The sequence below is a fragment of the Quercus suber genome, unplaced genomic scaffold (genome assembly GCF_002906115.3).
Source record: "Quercus suber isolate HL8 unplaced genomic scaffold, Cork oak 2.0 scaffold_10, whole genome shotgun sequence".
NCBI lineage: Eukaryota > Viridiplantae > Streptophyta > Magnoliopsida > Fagales > Fagaceae > Quercus > Quercus suber.
Window position 1 is genome coordinate 1,553,890 of NW_027069476.1, and position 16,125 is coordinate 1,570,014.

The 16,125-nt window shown below is 35.3% G+C and overlaps 2 protein-coding genes and 1 pseudogene across 2 annotated transcripts; 1 reads left to right on the forward strand and 2 right to left on the reverse strand.

The window, feature by feature from the left end:
* Positions 1 to 173: 173 nt before the first annotated feature.
* LOC136069312 (GPI-anchored protein LLG1-like) lies at positions 174 to 5,562 on the reverse strand. The gene is made up of 3 exons (XM_065777706.1): positions 5,038 to 5,562; positions 4,886 to 4,942; positions 174 to 681 (listed from the first exon to the last, which is right to left on the reverse strand). The coding sequence occupies exons 1-3, from the start codon at positions 5,138 to 5,140 to the stop codon at positions 278 to 280; spliced, it is 564 nt and encodes a 187-aa protein (XP_065633778.1). The 5' UTR covers positions 5,141 to 5,562; the 3' UTR covers positions 174 to 277.
* Positions 5,563 to 8,676: 3,114 nt separating this feature from the next.
* LOC111995977 (GPI-anchored protein LLG1) lies at positions 8,677 to 11,238 on the reverse strand. The gene is made up of 3 exons (XM_024027922.2): positions 10,916 to 11,238; positions 10,787 to 10,843; positions 8,677 to 9,263 (listed from the first exon to the last, which is right to left on the reverse strand). Exons 1-3 carry the CDS (start codon positions 11,016 to 11,018, stop codon positions 8,905 to 8,907), a joined length of 519 nt encoding a protein of 172 aa, XP_023883690.2. The 5' UTR covers positions 11,019 to 11,238; the 3' UTR covers positions 8,677 to 8,904.
* Positions 11,239 to 15,586: 4,348 nt separating this feature from the next.
* LOC136069518 (uncharacterized) overlaps positions 15,587 to 16,125 on the forward strand; it is a 4,575-nt pseudogene continuing 4,036 nt past the window's right edge.

Consider the following 16,125-nt stretch of genomic DNA (forward strand, 5'->3'; position numbering starts at 1 on the left):
TTTTTTTTACATACAACTCGTTAAAGTAATATAAGCTACCTTGTCAACTCATTCTCTCTCTTCTTTCCCATCTCTCTCTTCCACCTTTTTAGCAACCCACACCCGGCAAAGCTCGATTTGAGCCAGTGGGTTGCTAAAATAGCAGCTGGCTAATGCTTCAGCTCCAGCTGGTGATGATTGAAGGGAAAACAAGGCCCAGAACCTGATGTATCAAAAATATTTAATCTTCTTCACGAGGTCATAGAGAAAAAGAAAAAAGATAGTTGACTTTTGGCCTTCATAAAGACTTAAATAATAACAGAGAGAAGCCAGCTGTGAGCATTAGCAGTGGGGAGGGATACATGTTGTGAGTCCCACTTTCATTGGCTGAAACTGATGGTAGATACATGTTGTGAGACCCACTTTCATTTGCTGAAACTGATGGTGCTAGGGCAGGGCATGCAAGACCCTCCTTGCCTTCCCTGCACTCACTGGCAAAAAGGCCAGGTGGGTATTTTCCATAGAGGTTTATGTAGCTGAACATGGTTGTGGCACAATCATTTGTCAAATCATTTAACACATCCGCATAAGGGCAAGCAAATTCCTTGAATGCTGGACAACACAGATCAGGTGGGTAGTTGGGTCCTTTGCATTTGCTTGTGATGATTGTGTAGTTCAGAAACTCGAAGCTCACAGGGCAAGCTGCAGATTTTGCATAAGTAAATATATCATCAGACCACTCTATTACCTTTGTATATTGGGTAGAACAAGTGATTCATTATGAAAACAGAAAAGATAATCATGCCTTGAAAAAGAAAATTTCCATAGTGGTTTATCAATTTTCCTTCACTTCCCTTACTGAATGATTCGTTCCCTAGATGCACACAAAGCCTTATGGCTTGTTTGGAAGTTTAGAGAGGAGGGAGAGTAGAGGGGAGTAGAGGGAAGGGGAGTAGTGGGGAGGAGAGTAGAGGAGAATGATTCACCTCCACCTTATTTGGATGTTTTTAAAACTAGTAAGGGGGAAGAGAGTAATTAGCCCTTCCCCTTGTGTAATTTTGTTAATATAATAAGGGTAAATTAGGTAATTTACTTGGTCAATAGTTTATATACTCTACTCCCTCTCCAAATCTCTCCAATTTGGGGGAATTAAAATTGAGGGGCTAGAGGGAGTCCAAACCCCTCCAAACTTCTCCAAACCCCTCCCTCTCATTCTTTAAAAAACTTCTAAACAAGGTAATTGCATTACTCTCCCTCTCTCTACTCTACTCCCCTTCCTTTTTTAAACATCCAAACATGCCATTAGTGTGAAACAATATACGTTCTAAAGATGACATCAATGACATTCCTTAGGCAAGTTCTCTCTCAAATATGCCACCTCTCAAGTCACAAAAGATGGATGCTTTGCATAAACAAGCAAAAGAAGACATGGATATGCACATCAGAAACCAGGCAGCTATATTATCATTGTAACCGTATGTATACAATCCATGGTCTGAATGGATCAGAGAGATGGTTAAACTCATTATGGATTCACAAAGTCAATCACCTAATTTACTCACCTTTGATTCAAAATGATCTGAAGCACCATTGTGGAAATTTATTTGACATAAAAATTAATGTGTGTCTAATCCTGATCATTCAGTCATCTGCTATCTGCAGAGTATGATATACCATTCACTTCTAATGATCTCTAATGCCATCCTAGTGATCAAGTAGTCTAAACAAATGCAAGAAGTTATCAGGAGAAAACTTAGAAGGCATCCTATAATATAAAATATTAACAAATGAACTTTCACTCTATGAACCCAACTGCAGCATCACTTCCTCACACAAAAGCTATACATGAATAACAGAGAAATTATTTTTTCTGGAACAAATAACAAGCAAATATCCCACTAATATTTCAGAAAGAAAATCTTTTCAAAAAAAAACCAATAATATCTTTGTTAATGTAGTATAACCATAAGGCCACCGGTTAGGTATGGTTTCGAGGATCTTGCTTCTTATTGCTTAGTAATCAGTAGTGGGGATCGTTCCACTTTTCAAGAAGCAATTGATAGCTCTAAAAGGGATAAGTGGATGGAAACTATGGTGTAGGAGATGGAGTCCTTGAATAAGAACAAGACTCGGGAGTTGTCAGAACTTCCAAAGGAAAAGAAATCGATAGGTTGCAAGTGGGTTTTCAAAAAAAAGGAAGCAGTATCAAAAAGGGAAGGAGAACAATTCAAAGCGAGATTGATGGCAAAGGGATATTCACAAAGACATGGGATTGACTACGGTGAGGTTTTCTCACCTGTGGCCAGGCATACTTCTGTCAAGGTAGTGTTGGCCTTGATAGCACATCAAGATCTGGAATTGGAACAATTGGATGTGAAGATGGCATTCCTTTGTGGGAATTTGGAGGAAGAAATCTTCTTGTAACAACCAGAGGGGTTCAAGAACCCAGGTATAGAGAATCTTGTTTGCAAATTGAAAAAGTTACTCTATGGGCTTATACAATCTCCCAGATATGGTACAAGAGGTTTAATTCCTATATGATTCAAATTGGTTATACCCGTTGTGAGCATGATTGCTGTGTTTATGTTAGGAGGCTCGATGATGGTTCTTATATATTTTTTTGTTACTATATGTTAATTGCTGCTAAGAGCATGTGTGAGGTTGACAGGCTAAAGTCTTTGTTGCGCAAAGAATTTGACATGAAAGACTTGGGTATTGCTAAGAAAATTTTGGGTACGAAGATTCGCAGGGATAGGGGGTCAAGAAAGCTGTGGTTATCTTAGAAGAACTATATCAGAAAAGTTTTTGAAAAATTCAACATGCAAGATGCTAAGCCCATAAGCACCCCATTGGCGAATCACTTCAAATTATCTGGTATTTGGTTCCTAAATAATGAAAAAGAAATTGAAGGCATGTCAAAGGTTCCATATGCAAGTGCAGCTTGGTTTTAATGTACGTGATGGTTTGCACTAGGCCGGATTTGGCTCATGCAATGAGTACTATCAGTAAGTACATGGAAAACCCAGGTAGAGAGCATTGAAATGTAGTGAAGTGGATATTCAAATATCTGAATGGAATTGCAAGATATGGGATCTTGTTTGCGAGGAAACATGGGGATAATTCAGTGGTCAAATATGTGGATTCAAACCATCCAAGCAATATGGATGACAGAAGATCTACTACAAGATATGTGTTCACGCTGTTAGGAGGGCCCATTTTTTGGAGATCCACAGTACAATCCCCAGTGGCCATGTCTACTACAGAAGCTGAGTACATGGCGGTAGCTGAAGCTACATAGGAAGCACTGTGGTTGAAAGTGCTAGTCAAAGAGCTTGGTTTGAACCAAGGAGGAGTTTAGTTACATTGTGACAGTTAGAGTGCCATTTACTTGGCAAAGCATCAGGTTTATCATGCTATGACAAGGCATATTGATGTAAGATTCCACAAGATGAGGGAGTTGATTGTCACAGGAGAGATTGTTCTTGAGAAGATAGACATTTTAGAGAATGCAGCTGATATATTGACGAAGCTGGTACCTACAAACAAATTCAAGCACTGCTTGGACTTGATTAGTGTTTGTGGCTTGTGGTAGCCTGTATGGGCTATGGTGGAGGCGATCAAAGAGTTTCATTTGTGAAACTTGATACAATTCAAGCCAAGGTGGAGATTTGTTGGAATGGCTTAAATTGTCGTTGGATTGATATTAAAAGCAAGCATTAAATGTTGTCTTGCATGAATTGTCAAAAAGGCAAGGAACGAACAACAATTGACATGCAAACCAAATTCTCACTTTCTTCTTGTAGCTAAATGGATGAATCCGTTGGCAATAATGCTAGCCATCTTCCTTGAATTGATAAGTTTCATGTGCTGAAACTAATGACATTTTGGCTGAACATCTAGCTATAAATAGATGGTGAGTTTGAGAGGAGATGCAGGAGAGCTCCTATGTGAGATAGCAAAAGAGAAATAGCTTCTACACTCTAAAGTGTGTGTGCACCAAAGATAGGAAGTTAGAGTGTCCTGCAACTCTTGTCTAAATACAATAGGGTGTTCTCTATTTATTTGTGAGAGAACCAAGGGTGTATATGATGTTTGGGCTTGTGTGATAGTGTCTTCAAGCTATTGTTGTAATCTCCAAAGTTATAGTGAAACTTTATTCTATCACCTCCCGCAAATGTAGGCATATTGCTGAACCACGAAATTCCTTGTCATCTATTTTCTCTTCTCTACTCTTTAACCTAACGTAAACAGATTGTTTCACAAATCTCACAACAGTTTTTAAATGTTGCACCCCCCAAAAAAGAATAGATGTGGCTGAACTTGATTAGTCTGTTTAGGATACATAGCCAACCCCAATTAGTTTTTTGATGATACATAGCCGCTGAAATTTTGGAAATAAGATTTGGTTGTTATTTTATGTTTTTGAGAGTTGTAGAAAAGCTCATAATCATCTCTTTTAGTGCTATGGCAATGGGGCAAGCACTTTGAAAAAGGTTTCTACTCTTGAATTCATTACTCCTTCAGCCTTCAGGGCAAGATCTCCCTATTTTAATCACAGGTTTCTAATTTCGCAGCAAATAATTTCTCAGTGTCATATTTGTAATGCTCCTAACTAAAAACCAGAAGGATATAACTAAAAAAACGGAAATAACAGAAAGGAATCTGAAAGCCTCAAAGCCATAAACTAGTAATAATTACAAGTGGGTATGCCTGAAAAGGCAAAATCCATCAGCCTATAGATAGATTTGATGCATCCAACGTGGTCTAATTGAAAACTAAAAAAATGGGCATAAACCAAAGTTGGGGCTTTTTAGCTATCAGATCCAATACCAGTGCATTACAAAACAAGAACAAACCCAGAAAATATCTGATCCAAAATAAAGAAATCAGTTGTGAAAGTTAGCACCTTTTTTAGCTTGAAGAAGGTTCCTGCCGGTAAATAACTGAGATTCAAACATACTATCTGCAATTACACACACAAGTTAGCAAAAAAAAACAGAAAATATAGAGAATCACATATTTCAAAAGAGACAAAGACTGTTGAAAAATGTGAAGTACCTGAAATGAAAGTAGAAGGAGAAGAAGAAGAAACAGGAAGACCCATCAAAAGGTAGGACAAGAGGATTGCAGAGAAGAAGCAGAAACATTGATTCCAGTCCATATTTTCTTGGATTTTCTTTGGGCTTGAGAGAGTGAAAGAGAGAGAAGAAGAAGAAAGAGAGAGACCCTTTATTTAATGAACTGAGCTTACTACTGATCTACCTCTACCTAGCTCCTTCAATTCCTTCTATTTTTTCCTTTTAACACACAAAATAAAAAAGCTTTGAGCTATTCAAATTTCAGACAAAAATTTTACGTAAGATTACAGTTTACAGACAGACATGAGGAGGAAAGTGGGACACACACACACAAATTAGTCAGAGTTGATGTTATTTATTAAGTTAGATGTAATAAATAAATAAAAATAGTTTAATAAAAACAGAGACAATCTTGCACGATTGATTGAAGTGGGTTACAGCAGGAAACGCGAAAACTGGATTTCCTCATGGAGTGGAGAATGACCCCGTCAGCACACACCAACAGTCTCTCTATCTCCTTCGTGTAAGCTTCTCATTTAGTATCATTTATGTGAATATTTTTGTTTAATAAATTTGTCTTTAATATAATTTTAGCCATTTGTGTTTCTTGCTTTGACTTTTACTTATTTGATCGGAGGTAAATGAATAAATGATAATCTTTAATGATTTTTAACTAATGACCATTGTAATCTTCTTTTAGAGTAGGTAATATCATCAATTTATGAACCACCCTTATGAATTATGATGGCTCTCTATCAATAGGTTAAGACAAATTAGTTTTTTGTGTAGGCAAATTTTAGTCTCAAATTTTTTATACAACTATAAGAAACTTTAACAATTTACTAGTATATTTTAACTTCCTTTTATTTTTTTTATATCTTCAAACTATATGTTATGTCATTGAATCTTATCCCCAGCTTGTGTTCGACATAATATCATTAATTTTATATGGAAGTTTAAAATTCACTTTCAAATATACATATATAAGCAATATATATATATATATTTAGCTTTCCTCTAAGTTTAGGGACTAAATTCTATAGCTTTTATAAAAAATAATTAAATAAAAACTTTAAAAAGGGACTAAATTCTATAACTAAAGTTCTACATGCTTCTCCTACTTCATTAGAAAGTACATGTTGTTTCGGTATTTCTAACTCAGCATCTAAATTAGTGTTTCCAAACCAATAAAAAATTGACATGTGTCTTACAAAAGTAGCACATTAGCTTATTAGAGCATTTGCATTCGCAACTTCCATTCTAGTGTGCGTTTGGGAAGAAATTAAAAATGAAAATTATTTTACTATTCAGCTTATTTTTGCTACTATTCATGAGTCTCACTATACTTTTTAGCACTATTTATGACCCTATTGTATTACTTCAACTCACTTTTACCTTTATCTATAGTACTTCCAACAATAATTTTTCAGTTTTAGCAAAATAAATAGTTTCCAAACACACCCTTATTCTATTTTACTATTTCAAAAAACTATTTTATCAATTATATCATAACATTTTACAACACAACTGACATTCTAACTTTTATTTTCCTATTCTACTCATCTATATATTACTAAAAACTGAAATATAGCGTTTAATACTGCTGCTCTCACATTATGCCACATCAGCTGTCACGCCATTCTTTTTTTTTTTAATATAATTTGTCCAATAATTTTAAAATGGTTTTTGCAATCTTCAGCCCTATAAATGCAGCCCATTACTTATTTATTTACTTCCACTATCACCCTATAATAAATCCAACCCACTACTCCACTACTTATTTATTTACTTCTACTATCACCCTATAATAAATATGTATAATTAATCCAGACCACTTCTTATTTATTTAGTTTCACAATCAAGCCCAACCAAAACCTTTTTCAGTTCAGTTTTAGGGTTTTATGAGAGTCTTTTCAGCTTAAAGGAAAAAAAAAAAAAAAAAAACAACAACAACAACAACGTTGAAACCTTTCAAGTTTTAGGTTTTTTTTTTTTTTTTTTTTAATTTTCCTATANCAGAAAAAATGAGTTGAGAGAGAGAGAGAGAGAGAGAGAGAGAGAGAGAGAGAGAGAGAGCGTGTGTATAATAAGGGGTTAGTTGAGGAAATAAAAAAAAATTGAGAAAATTGATTATTTAAATAAAAGATGTAATAAAATAGATGAACTAATGTGGATGTTTTGTAAAAATGAATGTGTAAAATAGAAAAAATAGGTTTTTAGTGTAAAAATAGATGTGTAAAAGCATCCACATCAGTACTTCTAAATTTTTTGTCTATTTTACACACAAAAAAAAAATATATATATATATATATATATATATACTCTTTCTGTTTTACACTATCACTTTTATAAAACACCTATATCAGTTTATCTATTTTACAAGATATTTCAATAAAATATTATTTCTACTCCATTTTTTTTATTATTTCTCTCAACTACCTCTCTTTACATACGCGTTCTCTCTCTCTCTTTCTACCCATTTTTCTGATTTGTTGCTCTCTCTCTACACCCATCTCTCTGGCCACCACTCCACTAGCCATCACCTCTGGCCTTTCTCTTCCAAATCACAAAACACATCCACCTTCCTCTTCCACCACCATCACAAAATCTCAGCCACCACCAAATCTCAACCACACACTCACCCTGACCCACCAAATTCGATCCACCACCAAATCTCAGCCGCACAGCCACTACCCACTGCAACCGTCACCCATTCCCATAACCCACCACCAGCAAAACGACCCACCACCACCACCACCACCACCACCACCATCTCCACCAAACGACCCCTAAAATCCAGTAACCCACATCCCCAAAACTCACCAAAAATCTTCGATCTCAACAGCTAAAACCCACCAAATGCCAAATGCTGAAACCCAAACACCGATCTCAACAGTCACCGATCTCAAACGCTGAAACCCAAATGCTGACGCACACCGATCTCAACAGCCACCACACACTGATCTCCAGCAAGACCCATACTATAAGCACCGATCTCCAAGCACTGATCTACAAGCAAGCACCGATCTATCTCTCTATGTTGATTTGTCTATGTGTGGCTGTGTTTGTGTGTTGATTTGTCTATGTGGATGTGTTTATGTGTGGGTGTGTTTGTGTGCGAGGAAAAGAAAATGAGGATCTAAGATTGTTGTGCACGAAGGAGAGAGAAAAATTGGTGCGAACGAAAATTAATAAAAAACTAAATACACATGCTACAGTGCCGTGTAAATTTACACGAGTACTGTAACTCGTTAATAATTTTAGAAGATTTTGCAAGACTTTAAATGGATTGATGTAGGCTGTTTTTGAACCAAAATGTGTAAATTTGAATTTTTTTTTTCTATTATACACACTTATACACGGACTGATATGAATGCTCTAAAATAGAAAAAGTAAATTTTTAGTGTAAAGATAGATGTGTAAATCTTACAATTACCAATGAGATTGCTCTTAGCTAAAACAACATATCTCTTCTCCACTTCCTACAGAAATGCCAAACAAACCCTTATGTTGTACTTTGTCACAGTGAGGCAAATACGGACTGTAGTTCTGTTTAGTTTTTTTTTTCATCAATAAAAATTGAAGTTTATCAACAGTAAAAAAATAATTAAAAAAAAGATACAACAACCAAACAATACATAACCCCAACAACTTGGATGCAGTAAAGTACAAATTGATAAATAATGACTTAAAACTAATTTTGGGTATGCCTAACTGAAATTTATGAGCTCCAGCTGGTGATGATTGAAGGGAAAACAAGGCCCAGAACCTGATGTATCAAAAAAAATTTAATCTTCACAAGGTCATAGAGAAAAAGAAAAAGAAAAAGATGGTTGACTTTTGGCCTTCATAAAGACTTAAATAATAACAGAAAGAAGCCGGCTGTGAGCATTAGCAGTGGCGAGGGATACATGTTGTGAGTCCCACTTTCATTGGCTGAAACTGATGGTGCTTGTGCGGGGCATGCAAGACCCTCCTTGCCCTCCCTGCACTCACTGGCAAAAAGGCCAGGTGGGTATTTTCCATAGAGGTTTATGTAGCTGAACATGGTTGAGGCACAATCATTTGTCAAATCATTTATCACATCCGCATAAGGGCAAGCGAATTCCTTGAATGATCCACAACACAAATCAGGTGGGTAGTTGGGTCCTTTGCATTTGCTTGTTATGATTGTGTAGTTCAGAAACTCAAAGTTCACAGGGCAAGCTGCAGGTTTTGCATAAGTAAATATATCATCAGACCACTCTATTACCTTTGTATATTGGGTAGAACAAGTGATTAATTATGAGAACAGAAAAGGTAATAATGCCTTGAAAAAGAAAATTTCCATGGTGGTTTATCAGTTTTCCTTCACTTCCCTTACTGAATGATTCGTTCCCTAGATGGAAACAAAGCCTTAGTGTGAAACAATATACCATCTAAAGATAACATCAATGACTTTCCTTAGGCAAGTTCTCTCTCAAAAATGCCACCTCTCAAGTCACAAAAGATGGATGCTTTGCCTAAACAAGCAAAAGAAGACATGGATATGCACATCAGAAACCAGCCAGCTATATTATCATCGTAACTGTATATATACAATCCATGGCCCTGAATGGATCAGAGAGATAATTAAACTCATTATATCCATTCACAAAGTCAATCACCTAATTTACTCTCATTTGATTCAAAATGATCTGAAGCACCATTGTGGAAATTTATTTGACATAAAAATTAATCTGTATGTCATATCCTGATCATTCAGTCATCTGCTATTTGCAGAGTAAGGTATACCGGTCACTTCCAATGATCTCTAATGCCACCCTTGTGCCATAGGCATCAACAGAAAACTTAGAAGGCATCCTATAATATAAGATATTAACAAAGGACCTTTCACTCTATGAACCCAACTGTTGCATCACTTCCTCACACAAAAGCTACACGTGAATAACAGAGAAATTATTTTTTGTGGAACAAATAACAAGCAAATATCCCACAAATATTTCAGGAAGAAAACCTTTTCAAAACAAACCAATAATATCTCTGTTAATGTAGTATAACCACAATAACTTTGCTAATCTAGCAAGACCAAAGGAATAGCATACTTCGGGGGATATGGGAATAATTTGCCCCTTAAAAGTAAGATACATCAATTTTTAATATTTAATCGTGTTTTATGTTTTTAAATGTTGAACCCCCAAAAAAGAACAGATGTGGCTGAACCTGATTAGTCTGTTTAGGATACATATCCAACCCCAATTAGTTTGTTGTTATTTTATGGCAGTTGTAGAAAAGCTCATAATCATCTCTTTTAGTGATATGGCAATGGACAAGAACCTTGAAAAAGGTTTCTACTCTTGAATTCATTACTCCTTCAGCCTTCAGGGCAAGATCTCCCTATTTTAAACACAGGTTTCTAATTTTGCAGCAAATAATTTCTCAGTGTCATATTTGCAATGCTACTAATACCTAAAAACCAGAAAGATATAACTAAAAAAAACGAAAATAACAGAAAGGAATATGAAAGTCAAAAACTAGTAGTAATGGGTATGCCTGAAAAGGCAAAATCCATCAGCCTATAGATAGATTTGATGGATCCAACGTGATCTAATTGAAAACTAAAAAATGGGCATAAACCAAAAGTTGGGGCTTTTTAGCTATCAGATCCAATACCAATGCATTACAAAAACAAGAACAGACCCAGAAAATATCTGATCCAAAATAAAGAAATCAGTTGTGAAAGTTAGCACCTTTTTTAGCTTGAAGAAGGTTCCTGCCAGTAAATGACTGAGATTCAAACACACCATCTGCAATTATTACACAAACGTTAGCAAAAATATATATATATATTGCAAAGACTGTTTAAAAATGTTAAGTACCTGAAATGAAAGTAGAAGGAGAAGAAGAAGAAACAGGAAGACCCATCAAAAGGTAGGGCAAGAGAATTGCAGAAAAGAAGCAGAAACATCGATTCCAGTCCATATTTTCTTGGATTTTCTTTGGGCTTTAGAAAGTGAAAGAGACAGAGAGAGAAAAGAAGAAAGAGAGAGACCTTTTATTTATTGAACTGAGCTAACTACTATGCTCTACCTAGCTCCTTCAATTTTTCTTTTTAACACACAAAAGAAAAAAGCTTTGAGCTATTCAAGTTTCACACAAAAAAGTTTACATAAGATTACAGGCAGTTTACAGACAGACATGAAGAGGAAAGTGGGGTCACACGCAAACACTAATTAGTCAGAGTTGGTGTTATTTATTAAGTTTGTTTTAATAAATAAATAAAAATATTTTAATAAAGACAGAGACAGTCAGACATGATTGATTGAATGGTTACAGCAGGAAACGCGAAAACTGGATTACCTCATGGTTCATGGAGAATGACCCCGTCAGCACACACCAACACTCTCTATCTCCTTAGTGTAAGCTTCTCATTTATCATTTATGTCAACATTTTTGTTTAATAAATTTGTCTTATATATAATTTTAGCCATTTGAGTTTCTTGCTTTCACTTTTATTTATTTGATTGGAGGTAAATGAATAAATGATGATCTTTAATCACTTGTAACTACTGACCATTTTAATCTTCTTTTATCAATTTATGAAGCAATTATTATTGCTTTTTATCAGTAAGTCAAGACTAATTAACTTTTAGTTTAAGAGACCGTTTGGCTTGGGTGGAAAAGCTGAACGCGTTTGCGTTTCAGCTTTTTTTTTTTTTTTTCACGGGTTTCAATTTTTTTATTGTTTATGTACTGTAGCGGCTACTGTTCAATGAACAGTAGCCGCAAAGTTTAACTTTTCAACCTAAATTTACTGTTCACGGACCCACAATTTTCACTTTTTAGCAACCTTTTCATTAAAAATGGGTCTCACGGTACTATTCACACATTTAAAAATTATTTTGCTACAGTGTTTTCAGTTTTCAGTTTTCAGTTTTCAGCTGTATCCAAACAGGCCCTAAGTAAATTAAATTTCAAATCTTTTATTCAACTACAAAAAACTTATAAGATTAATTAAGTTACTTTAAAAAAAAATTATTCATTTATCTTCAACCAATATGTTATGTCATTAGATCTTATCCCTAGTTCTTGAGTAGGTGACATAATGTCATTAACTTTTTTATTGAAGTTAAAATTTCACTTTTAAATCAACATATAAGTAAAAAATTAGTTTTCCTCTAAGTTCAGGGACTAAATTCTATAATTAAAGTTCTACAGGCTCTACTTCCTATGAAAATACCAAACGAACCCTTATGTTGAACTTTGTCATAGTGAAGAATTCATATATAAATTTTATAAGAGTCAAACAAATGCAACTTTAAAAAATTATAATAAAAACTATGAAGTAAAAGTTTCATGTATTTAAATGTTTGTGTATTCTATATTTACTTATCTGTCTGGTTCATTTTTATATCTATTCTATTGAGGAAAAGCTGTGATTTTCTTCCCTCCAACGGTGTGGAAGAAAATCACAATTTCCATTAACAGAAACATAAGAAAGTAAATAATATGATATGGTCCTTAGTGAAATCTTTTGGAGGGAAGAATCTTCATTGATGTACCTAGATTAGGTTGCTCTTAGTAGAAGGAAAAGTCCTTTTTTAGGATGAGAGCCCAAAAAGGTCTTCAGTAGGGTCTTTAAGAGATTCAAAAGGTCTGATGTTTTTTTTTTTTGTTCACCTATTTTCTTTGCTGATTTGGAACTAATGAGAGGAAGATAGAGGAGAAGAAGATGAAGGAATGGTTTGCAGTGGCATGCACACAATGAAGCCTATACGTGTCGATCAAAAGAAAAAGGAGGGATGGAGTTCATGGATTTAAAGCCCATCTTATAAAGCTTTTAGCAAAGCAAGGTTGGCAATGGCATCTCATCAACTATTAAATCCTCCTCTCTTTAAAGAAAATCTTTCCCTTGCACTTCCTTCACGCAAGCGAAAGTGAAACTATGTTTGCCGAAGTATTGTTGCTACAATAGACCTGTTAAAGCAAGGTTCCAAGTGGAGAGTTGGCAATAGGATCCAAATTTAGTGTGGAAGGATAGATGGTTGCCTATAGATTCTAATTCGAAAGTGACCACCCCGGAAGGTGTTCATGGAGGATTCTACAGTGGCAGATTTAATTGACACATATAGAGAGGCTGTTGGAAGAAAGAATTGATGCTTGGTGTCTTCTTGTCCAAATTTACTAATAGCTTAAGCCAAGTTTTGTTGAGGATTAAATGTTTAAGTTTGGCTCGATAACAAATATAAAATGTTGGCTTAAGCTTAAACCAAGTCGACAAACTATGTTTGAGCTTGAGCATGTTAGATAATCCAAAAATTTGAATTTAGTTTGGCTTGGCTTGATTCATTAGTCAATTCAATCCCAAGCTCAATATTAAGTTTTTTCAGTTTTTTGCTCAAGATTCAATACAAATACATTATCAAGACCATATTAAGCATATTATCAATCTCATTTAGTTTGGACATGTGATCTCAACTTCTACTAATTTAGTAAGATATGAGTTTATTTTTCAAGCTCATATCAAGTTTTATTAACAGACCCATAAAACAGCCAAAACATGGGCTTGTCTTTTTATTGAGCCATGTTGTTCACGAGCTTGTTTATGAACAACTTTTTTTGCTTGGGCTCAGCTCATTAATTAAACAAACCTAAAATTAAGTCTCAAGTTTGGTTTGTTTATAAACAAACAAACACGAGAGCTTTTTATCGAGCCACACCTCAAACTTGGTTTATTTACAACCCTACCTACTATAGCAACCTACATAGTATCTTAAAATGATATGGAATTAGTGAGAGCATCCACAGTAGTGGAGGTAAAAATTTAGTTATTTGGAACCACAAAAAGTTATTTTATCTATTTTACTTACTCACATGCTGCAGTAGTGGATCTATTTTAACTTTCAACACAATAAAATAATATTAACATCACAATAAAATAATATATCTACTACAATAAAATAATATATTCACTACAATAAACAACAATTACAACCACCTGCAACCGCAACTGCTACCACTGCCATTACTGCCGCCACCACTGACTCTTCCACCACCAATGCCACCACCACTGTCACCGAATCTTCCACCACCAACGCCGACACATGATAGCAAATAATCGTATAGTGTCAACAAGTGATTTTTTAACCCCAAATTATACTTATACATTTTTTTTTACTAAAACAATTTCTCAATCATCATGATAGCAAATAAGAAACTAGAGTAACAATAATATTTTGTTTTAACCCCAAATTATATATATACAAATTTATCTTTTGACTAAAAAAAATTTCTCAATCGTCATGATAGCCTATTATTGTCTCAGTCGTCTAATATTTTATTCTATCTCTTCCTTTCTTCCCTAACTCTCCCTCTTCTCTGAATATCTTTCTATTTCTCTGTCTCTCCTTTTCTCTCTATTTTTTTTTTCTCTTAACTCAGTTGTTTTTGGTTGGGTTGAATTGGTGTTTACTGGGTTTAAAGTGGTGGTTTGAATCAATTGGGTTTCAAAGGTGGGTTGAATCGGTGTGGGCTTCTAAGGTGGTTTGAATCGGCTGGGTTTCAGAGGTGTGTTGGCTGGGTTTTAATTCCAGTATTGAAGTTGAATTGGTGGCTAGGTTTCAGAGGTAGGTTGAATTGGCGTTGTGGGTTGAATCGGCGTGGGTTGCTGAATTGTTGTGGGTTGCTGAATCGGTGGTGGGTTTTTGAATTAGTTTTGATGGCCGAATCTTGTTTGAATCGGTGAGAGTGGTGAAGCCATGGAGATCAAATTTGTGGTTGCGTTTTACTTGGGTTTCAGCTGTTGAGTTTTTCATTTTGAATCGGGGTGGATTTTGTTGTTACGGTTTGAATTGGTGGCCGGAGCTTGTTTGAATTGATGTGGAGAGTGGTGGAGCCGTGGAAATCAAATTGAGTGGTTGTGCTTTGCGTGAGTTTCATTTGTTGTGTTTTATGTTTTGAGAGATGAGAGTTTCAGATGAGAGTGACACTAAGAGAGAGGCATGGTGAGAATAGAAGAGTGTAAAAAAATGAACCAAGGTATATTATTTTAATCCAGGTTGAGAATAAATTCTTTTTTTTTTTTTTTAGCTCTTAGCTACAGTGCACAGCCATAAATAGCTGTGCACTGTAGCAATGAAGGTAAAAAAAGTAGCTTTAGTTGGCTGGGTTTTAATTCCAGTATTGAAGTTGAATTGGTGGCTAGGTTTCAGAGGTAGGTTGAATTGGCGTTGTGGGTTGAATCGGCGTGGGTTGCTGAATTGTTGTGGGTTGCTGAATCGGTTGTGGGTTTTGGAATTAGTTTTGATGGCCGAAGCTTGTTTGAATCGGTGAGAGTGGTGGAGCCATGGAGATCAAATTTGTGGTTACGTTTTACTTGGGTTTCAGTTGTTGAGTTTTGCATTTTGAATCGGGGTGGATTTTGTTGTTACGGTTTGAATTAGTGGCTGGAGCTTATTTGAATTGATGTGGAGAGTGGTGGAGCCGTGGAAATCAAATTGAGTGGTTGTGCTTTGTGTGAGTTTCATTTGTTGTGTTTTATGTTTTGAGAGATGAGAGCTTCAGATGAGAGTGACACTAAGAGAGAGGCACGGTGAGAATAGAAGAGTGTAAAAAAATGAACCAAGGTATATTATTTTAATCCAGGTTGAGAATAAATTCTTTTTTTTTTTTTTTTAGCTCTCAGCTACAGTGCACAACCATAAATAGCTGTGCACTGTAGCAATGAAGGTAAAAAAAATATCTTTAATTCCACTGCTGTATGGTTGATTTTTGTGTTTTGGTGAAGCTAAAATAGCAATATAGCTATTTAGCTTCACTGCTACAAGTGCTTTGAAACATGTATTGTGGCACAGTCCAAACGCTAAAAAGATAAGAGCATCCAGTGGCTTAAGCTCGCTTAGAGCATTAGCAGTAGTGAAGCTAAATAGCTATTTTAGCTTCACCAAAACACAAAAATGCATGTTACAACAGTGGAGCCATAGCTAAAAATTTTTAGCTTCTTGCTACAGTGCACAGCTATTTATGGCTGCGCACTGTAGCAAGAAGCTAAAAAAAAAAAATATTAAACTTCTCTCTCTTCTCTCATTAA